Genomic DNA, 14,027 nt, shown 5'->3' with positions numbered 1-14,027 from the left:
GGACTCCTTCTTCAGCTTGACGGCATCCCTCACTGCCGGTGTCCACCAACGGGTTCGGGGATTGCCGCCACGACAGGCACCGACCACCTTATAGCCACAGCTCTGGTCAGCTGCCTCAACAACAGAGGCACAGAACATGGCCCATTTGGACTTAATGTCCCCCACCTCCCTTGAGATGTGGTCGAAGTTCTGCCGGAGGTGGGAGTTGAAGCTACTTCTGACAGGGGGCTCTGCCAGACATTCTCAGCAGACCCTCACAACACGTTTGGGCCTACCAGGCCTGACTGGCATCCTCCCCCACCATCGAAGCCAACTCACCACCAGGTGGTGATCAGTTGACAGCTCTGCCCCTCTCTTCATCTGAGTGTCCAAGACATGTGGCCGCAAGTCTGACGACACGACCACAAAGTCGATCATCGAACTGAGGCCTAGGGTGTTCTGGTGCCAAGTGCACATATGAACACCCCTATGCTTGAACATGGTGTTCGTTATGGACAATCCATGACGAGCACAGAAGTCCAATAACAAAACACCGCTCGGGTTCAGATCGGGGGGGCCATTCCTCCCAGTCACGCCCTTCCAGGTCTCACTGTCATTGCCCACGTGAGCATTGAAGTCTCCCAGCAGAATGAAGGAGTCCCCAGAAGGTATGCCCTCTAGCATCCCCTCCAGGGACTCCAAAAAGGGTGGGTATTCCAAACTGCTGTTCGGCGCATACGCGAAAACAACAGTTACGACCCATCCCCCCATTCGAAGGTGGAGGGAGGCTACCCTCTCGTCCACCGGGGTAAACCCCAATGAACAGGCTCCAAGTCGGGGGGCAATAAGTATACTCACAACCGCTCGGCGCCTCTCACCGGGGGCAACTCCAGAGTGGTAGAGAGTCCAGCCCCTCTTAAGGAGATTGGTTCCAGAGTCCAAGCTGTGCGTCGAGGTGAGTCCGACTATATCTAGCCGGAACCTCTCGACCTCGTGCACTAGCTCAGGCTCCTTCCCCTTCAGAGAGGTGACATTCCACATCCCAAGAGCCAGCTTCTGTAGCCGAGGATCGGACCGCCAAGGTCCCCGCCTTTGGCCACCACCCAACTCACACTGCACCCGACCTCCTTGGCCCCTCCCATAGGTGGTGAGCCCATGGGAAGGGAGACCCACGTTGCCTCTTCGGGCTGTGCCCGGCCGAGCCCCATGGGTGCAGGCCCGGCCACCAGACGCTCGCCATCGAGCCCCACCTCCAGGCCTGGCTCCAGAGGGGGGCCCTGGTGACCCACGTCCAGATGAGGGAAAACGCCGTCCAAATTTTTCATTCATCATAGAAGGTTTGTTTACAAAATACAGCAAACCCCCAGTTTGTGTTTCTTCTGGTAACTGATAAGCATTCCCTGTCCTTACACATGGAACTGCACAATTTGTGCAGACAGAATTTGTGTGGACAGAAAATTTAGCTCATATTTTTGGGGAGGACAAGAATCATTTTGCAAAGGTATATCGTAGCCCTCATGAAAATGCCAAAATTAATTAATTTACTCATGAATTTAATAAAGGAAACAAAGCAGCCTTTGAACAGAAAGGGTGATAGGTTGTTTTGATGCAACCCAATTGTCAGTCAGGAGCCTGGTTTGGCTTGAGTTGCTGGCACTTAATTCAAAGAAGTCAGAACTCAGGCCTCATGAAACTCAATCAAAAACACTGTAATTCTTTATAACATCATTTTAATCAGAGTATCAGTCTATTTATGTAAAAGAGTGTCATTTTAAATAAATTTTAACTTGTAAACTTTACCGTCTACGTGCACACGTTTGCTGTGGTTGTTGATATGTTATCTACTGGCTGGGTGGCATTTGTGCTGTTAGTTTGCATTGTATAGTTTTAAAAATAAATTAACCCTAACCACTGTTAAACTGATAAAGTTCAAAGCATCTAAGAAGATTTTTATAGGGGAGCAATGTTGCTCTGTTTAACCAACACAGCAGATGGTTTTTATGTTACTGTGATTAAACCTTACCTGTATTCATTTGAGACCACTCTTGAAATGACTTTGAACATTAACATTATATTATGTTAATCGTTTGTCACTGAAATGTTGCATTTTGATGAGGTTTTCAGATGCACATTTGCAAATATTCCTTAATTAAGAAATCTCTTAATAAATTAGCACAATGTGTCTGTTGCACCTCTTTACAATAAAGGCAAGGACCTGTACAAAACTCAGTACTGAACTCTCTCCCAATATGTTGACACAAGGTACATGCATATTACAAAAAAACAGAAAAGACAAGAAACCCATTGGAAGCATAATACAAAGTGGAAATATACACTGTAGCACAGAGAAGCTACATCTATTGTCTTTTGATATTTACTTTTTGTTTGGTTTTTACTAACTTACTTCCTGACCATATCCAATAAGAATGGTTTTACTCCGCTGTGTGAGTACACATAGAAACATTATTATAGAAGACACACATACAGATACATAGGCTTCATAAATAGTATAATATTAGGGAAAGAGCTCACCTACCTAGTATTCTGGTAAACAGTGTAATTGATAGTGCAAGCTATTTTGATTTAATAGTCAACAATGTAACAATGAGATTAAATTATAGCAGAAGGTACTGTTTTTTAAGATTATGTATGATTGATTCTCAGATTAATTAGGTTTCTTGATTTGAGATTTCACTTTCACAAGACAAAATTAAATCATAATGATAAATTATTATTACTTACTAATAATAATGAATTACATTTATTTAGCGCTTTTCTCACTACTCAAAGTGCTACCACATAGGGAGGACCCAAAATGCGAACCCATGGAAAATATCTCCTCTTAACTTACTGGCATGGTCTTCGACACTTAGTTGAGCAGCCTAAATTATCCAAGGAAAATTCATTATACAATTTGTAATAGCAGTGCCCTGTAAGAAAAGAAAATTATAATAAATGCATTGATAAGTAATTGCATATGCAAAAACCCAAATAAAAATCTATATGTAAATATGTATCAAGTAAATAGTACTGTCTTATCTATCAAGAATCTGTTATATTCAGTTCAGGTAGGCAGAGGACTAGAATCTAACCTGAAATCATCAGGAAAAAGGCAGGGATCAACAGTGAACAAGGAGCAAGTCATGAGGATAAAATGCAGATTATACTCCATACATACAGTGCTGCACCACCAATCTCTTGATTTTTTGCTTTAAATCACATAATACGCTGTGAGACATTTCATTGACTGAACTAAAACTCATCTGATACACATTATTTGACAGACTAATTTTAAGCTTATTTTCACACTCCACTCTCTCTGACAAGAAACTACTACTAATGAACCACAGTCTCTTCATAGCAAATGCACACATTATTATGGAATTGGTAGTTTGTATTTATAATTAACTTGGTATACCATGCTCATTTTTTACTTTGGTTATTAGTGTTGGTTTTGAAGGAGTTTTGTTAGAGGGAAACATCTGAGTAAACATAAAGAGGTTAGTGTCATTCAGCCAGTTACCTTACTGTACTGAGCGAATAGTTAATCTTGAATTATTATTCCCACACAAATTACACCTCATAAATAAGGATTATATACATTTTACTTGTCTTTCAAATGACATGCTACGTAACCAAAATTACTGGTCAAGATAGGAGAGCAAGAACAAGACATCAGAAATGAAAAAGAAGGATCAGCTGCATTTCAAAGACAGGTGAGTGAAAAGGCTAAATACATGTTGTTATTTATTCCAGCAACTGCAAAATTAAAAGGAAAATACCAGTCTCTCCAACATGTTTTCCCATATCTAAAAACCTTGTTGTGATACACTATTTATCATTTTGTGCTAATGCAACACATGCATTTTTATATATCACAAGATATATTAAAACATGAAGAATAGCTTTCATATTCCTGTCTTCAGTACACACTTTTTAATTGGTCAGCAGAATGATTTTCTTCATTCATTCTTTAGTAATATATTAACAACTATTTAATACAAGAGTACAAACTTATAAAAGTGTTTTATATTCTTACCCCAGGCAATATGTCTGTTATAGTTGCAATAAGATGCTCCTTTTGGTAAAGGATAAAAGTAGTATGCACACCCACAGCGTTTCACCATAATTAACTGAAAACAAGAGCGAATGCAAGCCTGCAAATAGAAATCAAGATGTTTATCATCTGTATACATGAAACGTTTATTTTTTTTGTCATATTTGTCAAGTTCAAGAGTATTAAGAATATTCCTTGCCTTCTTAAAAAAAAACTTAAAGGTGAAGGGTTTAAGCAGCACAGAAGAAAAAAAATCCGACACAAAGCAGTCCTCCACCTAGCAAAACTCTTAAAAATCTAAAACAGTCTCTTCTGTTAGCTAAACAAAAAACTGTTAGAGGTCAATAGTAAAGTTCCCCTAGTAATACTCCAATCCACACTTTTTTAAAAAAGGGGAGGTTGCAAATTTTGAGTTGGTCACTGCGGCTGTCATTCTGCAAATCTGTAAAATGTTCACAACGTATACAAGAGGTGCAGTATTGTTTATCCATCTGATGATGCTCCAGGCAGTGTTGTTGAAGCAGATTTTAGAGGTTTACAAAATTATATTGCAGAGCCCCTCAAAACATTCATGCTAGAAAACAAGTTATCAGCAAGGTCTAAACCTCCATTTAAAGAGTATTTGCAATAAGAGATTGCCTCAATATTATAATCTCCAGGAGAAAACACCTCTTGCAAATCTCATTCGTCCTTTACTCATAATGTTAGCCGCTCTTTGTCAATACTACCAACTACTACTACTAATTCAAGTACTGTAAAGTCTGACACGCTATATGCATGTATATGTCATAACCAGGTGACAAACAACAGCAAACAAGAACAGAACTACCAATATGTTGGGCAACAAGCATTTATTAATTTGCCCATCTAACCATTCATTCATTTCATGGACTTATTTTATCCAATTGTGAATCTTTGAGATGACAAATGTGTGGCACAGCAGCACTAATAACTGTTATCGTCATGCCATCGTATGGTTTAATTATTTAATACACTTGAAATAAAATTAATTTTACACACAGAATACATAAAATTTTAAGTGTGGAAGAAGAACATAAAAATTCATTTTTCTGACAAAATTTTAGGTTGATGAATTATAAATGCAACAGTGTGAAATATACAGTATTCAAATCTGCCATACAAAATGCACATCCATTTTTAATAAATTGGACAACAACATGTTAACTCCCATTATATTTAACATACTTAATGCATTAAATTTTAAACAAAATATTAAAAATATTAATTTCCTTTCCTACCATTGTTACCAATTGTAAACTGAGTATCTTGCTAAGCTAACATGGCACCACTTTAAGATGATGATTTTGCATCCTCAGTTTTGTTTGTTTTTGTTCTGTTTTATATGTTTGGTATTCTTTTTTACCGAACTGATGGCTGTTTATGGTTTTGGAAAAGCCTGGCTTTTCATGTGTTTTAATCTAACATGAGTCAAGTGTGAACATCACCAACATCAAATAACACACTTATGTCTGAGAAACAGAGAAAGAGATAGAGGTAATGGCACTGTGTAATGAAATTGGTGAAGACAGATGTTTCTTTTCTATTTCCACTAGGGGGCTCCGCCCCCTGCTCGCTTCGCTCGCCAACCCCTGGTGTTGGGAATGACAAAGAGCGTGATGTATGAATGAGATATAGAATAGTGTGAAGGTGTAGATGATGCAAATAGAAAGCAAACAATAAAGTGTGTGGCACAGTGTAAAGGTTTATTGGAAAATTTCTTTGTACACGCCGTTTAAGTGTAAAAGGTAATTCCAGGTCAGAACTTGTAAGGTCAATGAAGATGGTCATTATCGTGATCAGAGTCAACTTTGTCAGAGCTTAGAAAGAGTTGTGTCTCTCCAGGAAGTAATGGAATGACTTGGGTATTTATGTTTTCCACATTAATATTTTTTGGACATAATATAGTGCGTTGTGTTAAAAGGGGCATTTGGTCTAATGAGATTGCTGTTCCAAATGTCTCTGTAACTAAGTCGTCGTAGATAAAGGCTTGAGGAATTGTAATAATATGTGGCTGAAGTCCATCTGTATTGGTGAGTGTACCATCTCTCAGTTGTAATAAGCAATTGTTATGATCTGGTTCTGGACATCGTATCTTTTTTACTAACTGTATCTTTTGAAAGCAATGGCAATTGTCTGCGTATTTTAAGGTGCACTGAACAATAGCTGAGTGCATGGCATCTGGAAGAATAGCTAATCACTGTCTAAAATCTCCTCCTAATAAAAGTACCTTTCCTCCAAATCGAATATTATTATTCATAAACATTTGTAGAAGTTTATGAATGGTGTTGAGTAAGTGACTTCATGCCATTGTACATTCATTAATAAACAACATTTTTTGAAGACGGATGTCACGTGCAGTGCCACCGTTAATGTTCATAGTGGATACCAATTTGTAGGATCTAATGCAGTTGATAAAGATTTCACTTTCAGGTACATCGTCAGTTAGAATCTTCTGTAGATATTCAGTATATGAATGTAAAGAAGGCAGTCTAATTTGACCCTTTTGACAATAACGTCTAAATGTATTACTTGTATTGCCAGTTGTTTCTTCAGGGAAGCGAACTGAATGACAATGACTGCAAATGACATTCATTAATCGGAATGAATTTTTCCGGGGTATGTTTTGCTTGTGCCGTTTGAGAGGCGCGTTGTTGCATATGTAGTATTTGGGACGTGTTGTTTTGGAGCTGTAATCGATTTGCCTGTGCTGTGTGAGACGCCCGTTGTAGCGTTCCTTGCCTTTTACGTATGTCTGAGACGGGAGGTGTTTCGTTTTGAATCCGTGCCTGTTGCGATGCAGCACTTTGATTGATAGTTTGCGTCATGTGGATCCAGGATGTAGATTTGTGCATATTTGCGTTGTTGATTTGTTTCAGGGTGCACTGTTCCAATGCGATGCAGTATTTGTGCACATATGGGAAAGCAGTATGGGCCATCGCCTTTTGGTGGCCTGATATTTACTAAAAGCAAATGAACTATTGTAGGATCTAACGCAGTTCATAAAGTTTTTACTTTTAGGTACATCGTTAGTTAGAAGCTGTAGTTGAGCTTTGCGTTGTTGGAGTCGAGACATTTTTTCTTTTAGAAATATGGATAAGTAATAAGAAGTATTGCACTCACTGTTAATATGGAGACTTTTCTGCGGTTGAACGGTTAATAGTGCCTTATGGTAATGAGATCCACCTATGCTGCATAGCCGTCTATTTTGTTGTTTCTTTCATGTTCGTGTGTTTGTTCCTGTTATCCTTTCCTTTTCGTTTTGTACCCGTGACCGTGTATTCATGACTTGTTTCAATATGTTTCCTTTTCTGCAGTTGAACGGTTAATAGTGCTTTATTGTAAGGAGATCCACCAATGCTGACACCTATGCTGTCTAGTGTGAAGGTGCTGACGTTCACTTTAGAATATGTGGCTTTGGGTGTGACTTCTTATGGATGTGGGTGGGGGGGGGGGGGGGTTGTTGAGGATTGTTGTTGCGCGAGCGTCTTCTTTCTTTTTGTGTTCCTGTGTCTTGTTGAATCCCCCTCTTTGTGTGTGTCCCGTCCCTCGCTTGTAGGGTCTGTGGGGTGGTTTTGTGTTCTTTTTTTTGTGTTCCATGGGCTTGTTGAATCCCCCTCTTGGTGTGTGTCCCGTCCGGTGCCTCTGGGTGCCTTGCTGTTGTGTGCGAGCCTCTTTTTTTTTTTTTTTTTTTCGGGTCTAGTTTCGTGTGCAATGTGTTTCGTGCTTTTCCTGCGTTGGACTTTGCGCCTCATTTCTCCTTTTTGTATGTGCTCACTCCTTTTTTCTGTGGTCTTGTCCGCCACTCGCGGCCCCTCATCCGCCTTTGTCGCCCTCTTTTCTCCGCCTTTCTCCGACTCTCGCGGACTGTTTTTGCGCCTGCGCAGTACGTCTTTTTGCAGCTACGGCCCATGGCCGGATGTGCCTGCGTCCATCATCCGGTTTAGCATTCTCGGTTAGTAATATGGATAAATAGAACAGATACGATTCACTTTGGGTGTTGTTGCTATTTGTGATTGATTTGATATATTGCATAGACTCTAAATGTAAACTGGTCTTCCTGTGAATTAACAAAAGGCACCAGTGTGTGCCTCTACCTGCTACCACTGACCTACTGATTCATATCACTTTTGAGTCTGTTTTATAACCCAGTAACTAATTTCTCCCTGATGTGAATATTGTGAATGTCTTCCTCACCAGCACAGCTTGATGCTTTTGGACTCAATGGTTAGCTGAGTATGAGCACTGAGCTATCATATATTATCTTTGAAACTTGCCTGACAGTAAGACTGCTGGATAACATACATTTCAATATGTTGTGGTGCCTGGCGGGCGTTCATGCCCGGCCGGGATGCCCAGGAGGACCGGAGGAGGGCTTGTGGAACACAAGGGGGCAGCCTCCCTGGTTGCTGTTGGGACCACGGGTACAGAGCTTGGAAGCTCATCCCTGTAGCGGCCCGTGGTCACCACCAGGGGGTGCCCCAATGCCTTGGGAGTGTTGGACCTCAGTACTTCCGCCACACCGGGAAGTGCTGGGGGGAAGATAATTGGAGACACCCGGTGGAATTCCAGTTTCACCGCTGGAGCTTCTGCCACACATGGGTGTGGCTACGAGCTCTCAGGATGCAGCTGGAGCCCTTCCGGGGTGAATGAAAGGGGCCGCCTCCCTCCAGTCAGGGGCAAGAGTCGGGAGGAAGAAGGACGAAGCTTGGTGGAGAGGAGTGGAGGCGGACCAGAGACTATTAAGGCATTGTGTTGTGGCCAAGGACTTGAGGGGTGATTGGTGCTGAGGCACAGGGTTTGTGCACTTTCCTTGTAAATATCATGATGAATAAACGTGTGTGTGGTGAAACCATCGTGTCTACCTGTTTGTGTCCGGGCTGTTCCCCACAATGGCATCCCAGATGGGACTCTCTGCCTGGTACAAGGCAGGGACCCCAAAAAATAATTTTGTGGGCAGTCCGGAGCAGCAGGTTAGTCCACACGCGCTGTGGGAACAGCGCATGCACAACCCCGCGTGAGTGAATCATCTCGCGGCCCGCCACCAGTCCACTAAACGGCCAGATTCCCCTGGTGCAGGGAAAAGATCAAGGACGTTGCCGGAGTGCAGCGAGCTCCAGCAGGCACAATGTCGCCGAGGACGTCCAAGATGGTAGCACGGTGAGGACGCCGCCTCAGAGAAACGAGACCCAGGAGGTACGTGCCCTGCCCAACGGCGATCGGCCCCGTGGGGGCAAACTTACCTTTAGTGTTACAAGCAGGTACTGCCTGGGTCTGCATCAGTGGCAGGGGTATGCCGATCCTCAGGCTGTCATCGGCGCCGAAGCGGCAGCAGGCAGTGCCACGAGAACGGAGTCGCTGCAGCTCTACAAGCCGCAGCAGCTGCTAGGCTCCAGGAAGGCACATCGCCGCACCAGGAGAAATAGAAACAGAGCCAAAATGGCCGCCGACCGGAAGTCACTCCCAGTGACAGGCTCGGGATTGGGCGGTGTGTCTTGCGTGTCCGCCGATGATTGGATGAAGGTGGGCCCAAGGAATGTCAATCCCGGGCCGAAGATGGACCCGACGGGGCCTGTGGGAAGGCCTCACAGAGAGCAGCCGGCGGATTTGCCTGACGAAAAGGTAAGGCAACCGTCGACTGACACTCTGTGCTTGCTAGTGGCTCTGTGTGAGTTGGAGGAATGCCTCCAGCCCGCGGAGTCGTTTCAGGTGGTGCGCGTCCTCCAGGGAGGATTGAAGGAGCTGGAGGTGAAGGCGGCCGCGTCCGTGATGACACTGCGACAGTGGGCAGATCGGCGCGCTGCTGGAGTCTTCGGCCGGATGGACGCGGCAGGAAAGGTGAGTGTGACCGACCCCGTAAAGAGAAAGGGAGATCCCACCGATGGGGCCCGTGACATCAGTGATCGGAACCATGTCGGTGGGTCTCCAACAGCGGATGCGGTGGTGCAGGCTGCTCGCGAGGTAAGGGGAGCAACAGCGAGAGGGCAGAGTGGACAGGGGCTGATTGGCGCTAGGACCCAGGACACTCGATGCCCCGAGCCCGCGGCAGTCTCCCGTTGCTCTGCATGGATGCAGACGGGAACGGGGCTGCACGTTTGTCATGTGCAGACTCAAACCGTCGGGGTGTCCAAGAGGGAATGGAGGGACCGAGGGGTGAATGCTGGTTCCTCGACAGGAAGGGACGTGCAGCTAGGTGCGTACGTCCAGAGAAGGGCCACTCCTCAAAGCCAGCGGAAAGGAGAGAAATGCAGACAGTCCCATCCGTATCATCAGCTGAAGGGACACGCAACCCGTGGAGGGGGTTCCAAACAGGCAAGTTCCGGGGTCCTCGTCAAAGGGGGAGTGCTGCCAGATTGTGGCACGGAGGGACGCCAAGGAAGGGAGTCCAGGCAGTGGCTCTGCCCCCTTGTTTCTGTCTGTTACAGGACTGGGCCCGGGACGAGCAATAGGACCTGCTTCGTGGGAAGCTGACCCTCATCAGACGGACCGTCAGGCAGGACGACATTTCGCTGGTGATAGGGCAGCCTCACGACCAGCGGAGGCTGCGGAGGCACGAGCGCTGCAGAACAGAGGGGCATGACGGCCTCGGAGAGGGTGCCGAAAAAGAGAGTTCCAGGTTATCGGAACGGACCCTGGACAAGTAGTAGGACCCACTTTGGGGTTGAACCGCACTAACGGGGTGTGTCACTTGGACCAACGGGTCTTTGCTGGCGATGGGGCACTGTGGTGCCCGGCGGGCGTTCATACCCAGCCGGGATGCCCAGGAGGACCAGAGGAGGGCTTGTGGATCCTCCAGAACACGAGGGGGCGGCCTCCCTGGTTGCTGTGGGGCCCGTGGTCACCGCCAGGGGGTGCCCCAATGCCTTGGGATTGTTGGACCTCAGTACTTCTGCCAAACCGGGAAGTGCTGGGGGGAAGAGAATTGGAGACACCCGGTGTACTTCCGGTTTCACCGCTGGAGCTTCTGCCACACAGGGGTGTGGCTACGAGCCCTCAGGATGCAGCTGGAGCCCTTCCGGGGTGAATAAAAGGGGCCGCCTCCCTCCAGTCAGGGGCAAGAGTCGGGAGGAAGAAGGACGAAGCTTGGCGGAGAGAAGTGGAGGCGGACCAGAGACTATTAAGGCATTGTGTTGTGGCCAAGGACTTGAGGGGTGATTGGTGCTGAGGCACTGGGTTTGTGCACTTTCCTTGTAAATATCATGATGAATAAACGTGTGTGTGGTTAAACCATCGTGTCTACCTGTCTGTGTCCAGGCTGTTCCCCACAATGTTCAGTACTGAGTCATATATGTTGTAATTTTGTTTTGTGAAAAACACTGTGGACTCTATAACATGTATTGTATCTCTGACGTTTTGACAACAAGTGTGATAAATAAACTAAATGAAAGTAACTCATAGTTCCTAGGCATCTTTACATTCTAAGCTTTAATCTGCTACTTGTTATGTCCATTTACCTAACCAACAGTAATTATAAAAACAAATCAAATATTACATATGCTGTGATGTTTCATTTTGACACAACAGCCAAGCACCTTCAACTTACCTTCTTTTGCAAAAATTGCTTTATTCATATGTACAGTTTGCTGCAGATTATATGTTAATTAATACTAAGTCACACCAAAACATTTTGCTTTGTCGCTGCCAAAAACATGATAGTTATATCTTCAGTCTAATTTACTAAAATAATATACTGTATAGAAACATACTGTACAATGAAAACAGGCAAAAATCAAGACATTAACCCAAATTACATTACTTTATTCTACTTTTCTCTGACCTGCTGGGTATAGCTGGATTCATAAAGATTTTCAATGTCTAAGTCTGTGCCATCCAGACAGTCACCATATTCACCTCCAAGTCTCTGGAAAACCTCCTAGAGCAGAAAGATGAAATTTGTCAGAACATTCTAAATAAAGCGTAAACTGCAAGTTATCTGCATTTTAAATTGATTGTATGCAGGGCATAGAGCAGCTTCAGAATTACTTCAGAAGAAGATAATGTGCTTGTCATGGAAGTTATATAGTTTCTTTATGGATCAGTTAAAACAGTTATAGGCAAAGAAATATCTTATAATTAAACACTGCAAATGAAAAACACATATTTGGAAAAGTTCTTGATTTTTTTGACAATTATTGATTAATATACTTTTTCTAATTAATCTCCTACTACAAGGAATTTACTCATATTTCAATTTACTGTGCTTAATGATTTTTGCTTAGCTGAAGTAAGTTATGAAGTAAGTTAAAGTGTGAATTAGACTGAATGGGATATGTTTAGTTCGTACTTATCAAATTTATTTAATGCCTCCTGCAGTATGATGATACATTTCCATTCCTGCACTATGAAGCTAGATATGATGTCTCTCATTGCTCAACACTAGGACTGTTGCTTTTTTCACTTTACATGGTAGCCATATTGAGTACTTAGGCAAAAACTCGGGCTCAGGACTGCAATTAAGCCTAGAAAAGCCAAGAAAAGGAAAAAATGTCTCAGGAGCAAACAACATTGTAGTCAGAAGGCAGGCCAACAAAAACTCCACCCACTGTTTTTTTTTTAAGCCACAATTCCATATTTACGGACTCTTTATCAGTGTTTTTGCTTCCTGCCCTCCCCCACCATAACCTATCATCTGTGGGTGAGGAGTAAAAGTTTTAGATTCGTCAAAAATTTTGTTATCCAGTTTTCAACAGATCTTGATGTTTTAGGGTCCCCTGATACTGAAAACATCGATATCTCGATAATGTGTGTGTGTCTGTCTTTTTGTGTGTGTGTCTGTGTGTCACCGTTTCTTGAGGACAGTCTAGAGCTAAAACGGCTGGACAGAAAAATACCAAACTCAAAACTTAAGCCTGTTATGAGATGACGATGTGCTGATTAGTTTTCAGCCAAATTGTGCAAGAGAAAGAGGCACTCTAGAGGAACCCTCAAATACCGTAATTCTGAAATGAATTATGAATTCTTCTCATCAATTGCTATCGTAATGACCTATTGTATGATCAGAAAGATCAGCATCAGAACATTAAATAATTACTGAAATGTTAGAGAATAGTTTGGGTAACTTGATTCCTGGGGCGCAAAGCCTACTGACGCTCATGTCTGAATTTTTTGAAACTGAACAAGTAGATTGACCTTCTGGTTGTTGTAGCACCTTGAATATGCATACATACAAGGAATACATTCCACCTGATGATGTTTTTACTTCTTTTTAAACTTGTAATCTCTAATTGTACATCTCCTCAGACTACACTCTGCAATGCTCATATCATGTGAAATGTCATAAGTTTCCTTTGAATGAGTACCCTTTTATAGCCATTATACAGAGACAATTGCTGTGCATCTTTGTATGAAAACAGGTACAGTATGTGGAAATGCACCATAACAAAGATTAATGTCATGAGGAACATCACTAGCAAAATTATAAAAAAAAGAAAAATCACTTCAACCCTGAGTGTGTGTGCAAAGTACTAAATTATATCATGCTTTGAACCTACTGTATTGATGAAGAACACATCTTGTTGATGGCCGAATTCCATTCATTACTGGTTATGTATTTTTTTTTTACAAAATTGCATTTTTGGATATAGATTAAATAATATGCTATTGAAAAATAGCAGTTAAAGGAAAGTTTGGTATTTTTCAAGTCAAAGTTATTTCATCACAAACATGATATATATTAGTTTGCCACGTGAAATGGTGTTCTAAAGTGAAGCATATTTTATAAATTTTAAAAATTACTAGTCCTCTTTTACGCTTTATAATGGAGGCAAAGGGTTACACAGCCCTATTATAAAAAAGGCCTTAAAACTTACCAAATACATATGTTTTTCAAACCAAGAATGTTACCGAGTATTAATCCACATCTTAACATTACACACAAACAGCACGTAGTTTTAAGAAGGAAAAAGAGCAAAAAGAAAACAATTGTAGAGAGATTTAGCAATTTTGAAAGGAGACTGTATGTGATCTTTACTTC

The 14,027-nt window shown here is 42.8% G+C and overlaps 1 protein-coding gene across 3 annotated transcripts in view; it reads right to left on the bottom strand.

Annotated features, from left to right (window-relative positions):
* LOC114658121 (amiloride-sensitive sodium channel subunit alpha-like) overlaps positions 1–14,027 on the bottom strand; it is an 85,215-nt gene that overhangs the window by 21,949 nt on the left and 49,239 nt on the right. For all 3 annotated transcript variants that reach the window (XM_028810173.2, XM_028810174.2, XM_051932000.1), the window contains exons 8-10: positions 11,832–11,927; positions 4,019–4,136; positions 2,831–2,909 (exon numbers count right to left, since the gene is read on the bottom strand). In XM_028810173.2, coding sequence (XP_028666006.2) covers positions 2,831–2,909; positions 4,019–4,136; positions 11,832–11,927 — 293 coding nt within the window. The remainder of the gene's footprint in view (positions 1–2,830; positions 2,910–4,018; positions 4,137–11,831; positions 11,928–14,027) is intronic.

The sequence above is a fragment of the Erpetoichthys calabaricus genome, chromosome 9 (assembly GCF_900747795.2).
Source record: "Erpetoichthys calabaricus chromosome 9, fErpCal1.3, whole genome shotgun sequence".
NCBI lineage: Eukaryota > Metazoa > Chordata > Cladistia > Polypteriformes > Polypteridae > Erpetoichthys > Erpetoichthys calabaricus.
The sequence above is the reverse complement of the archived record's forward strand: the minus strand, read 5'-3'. Positions and strand labels throughout refer to the sequence as shown.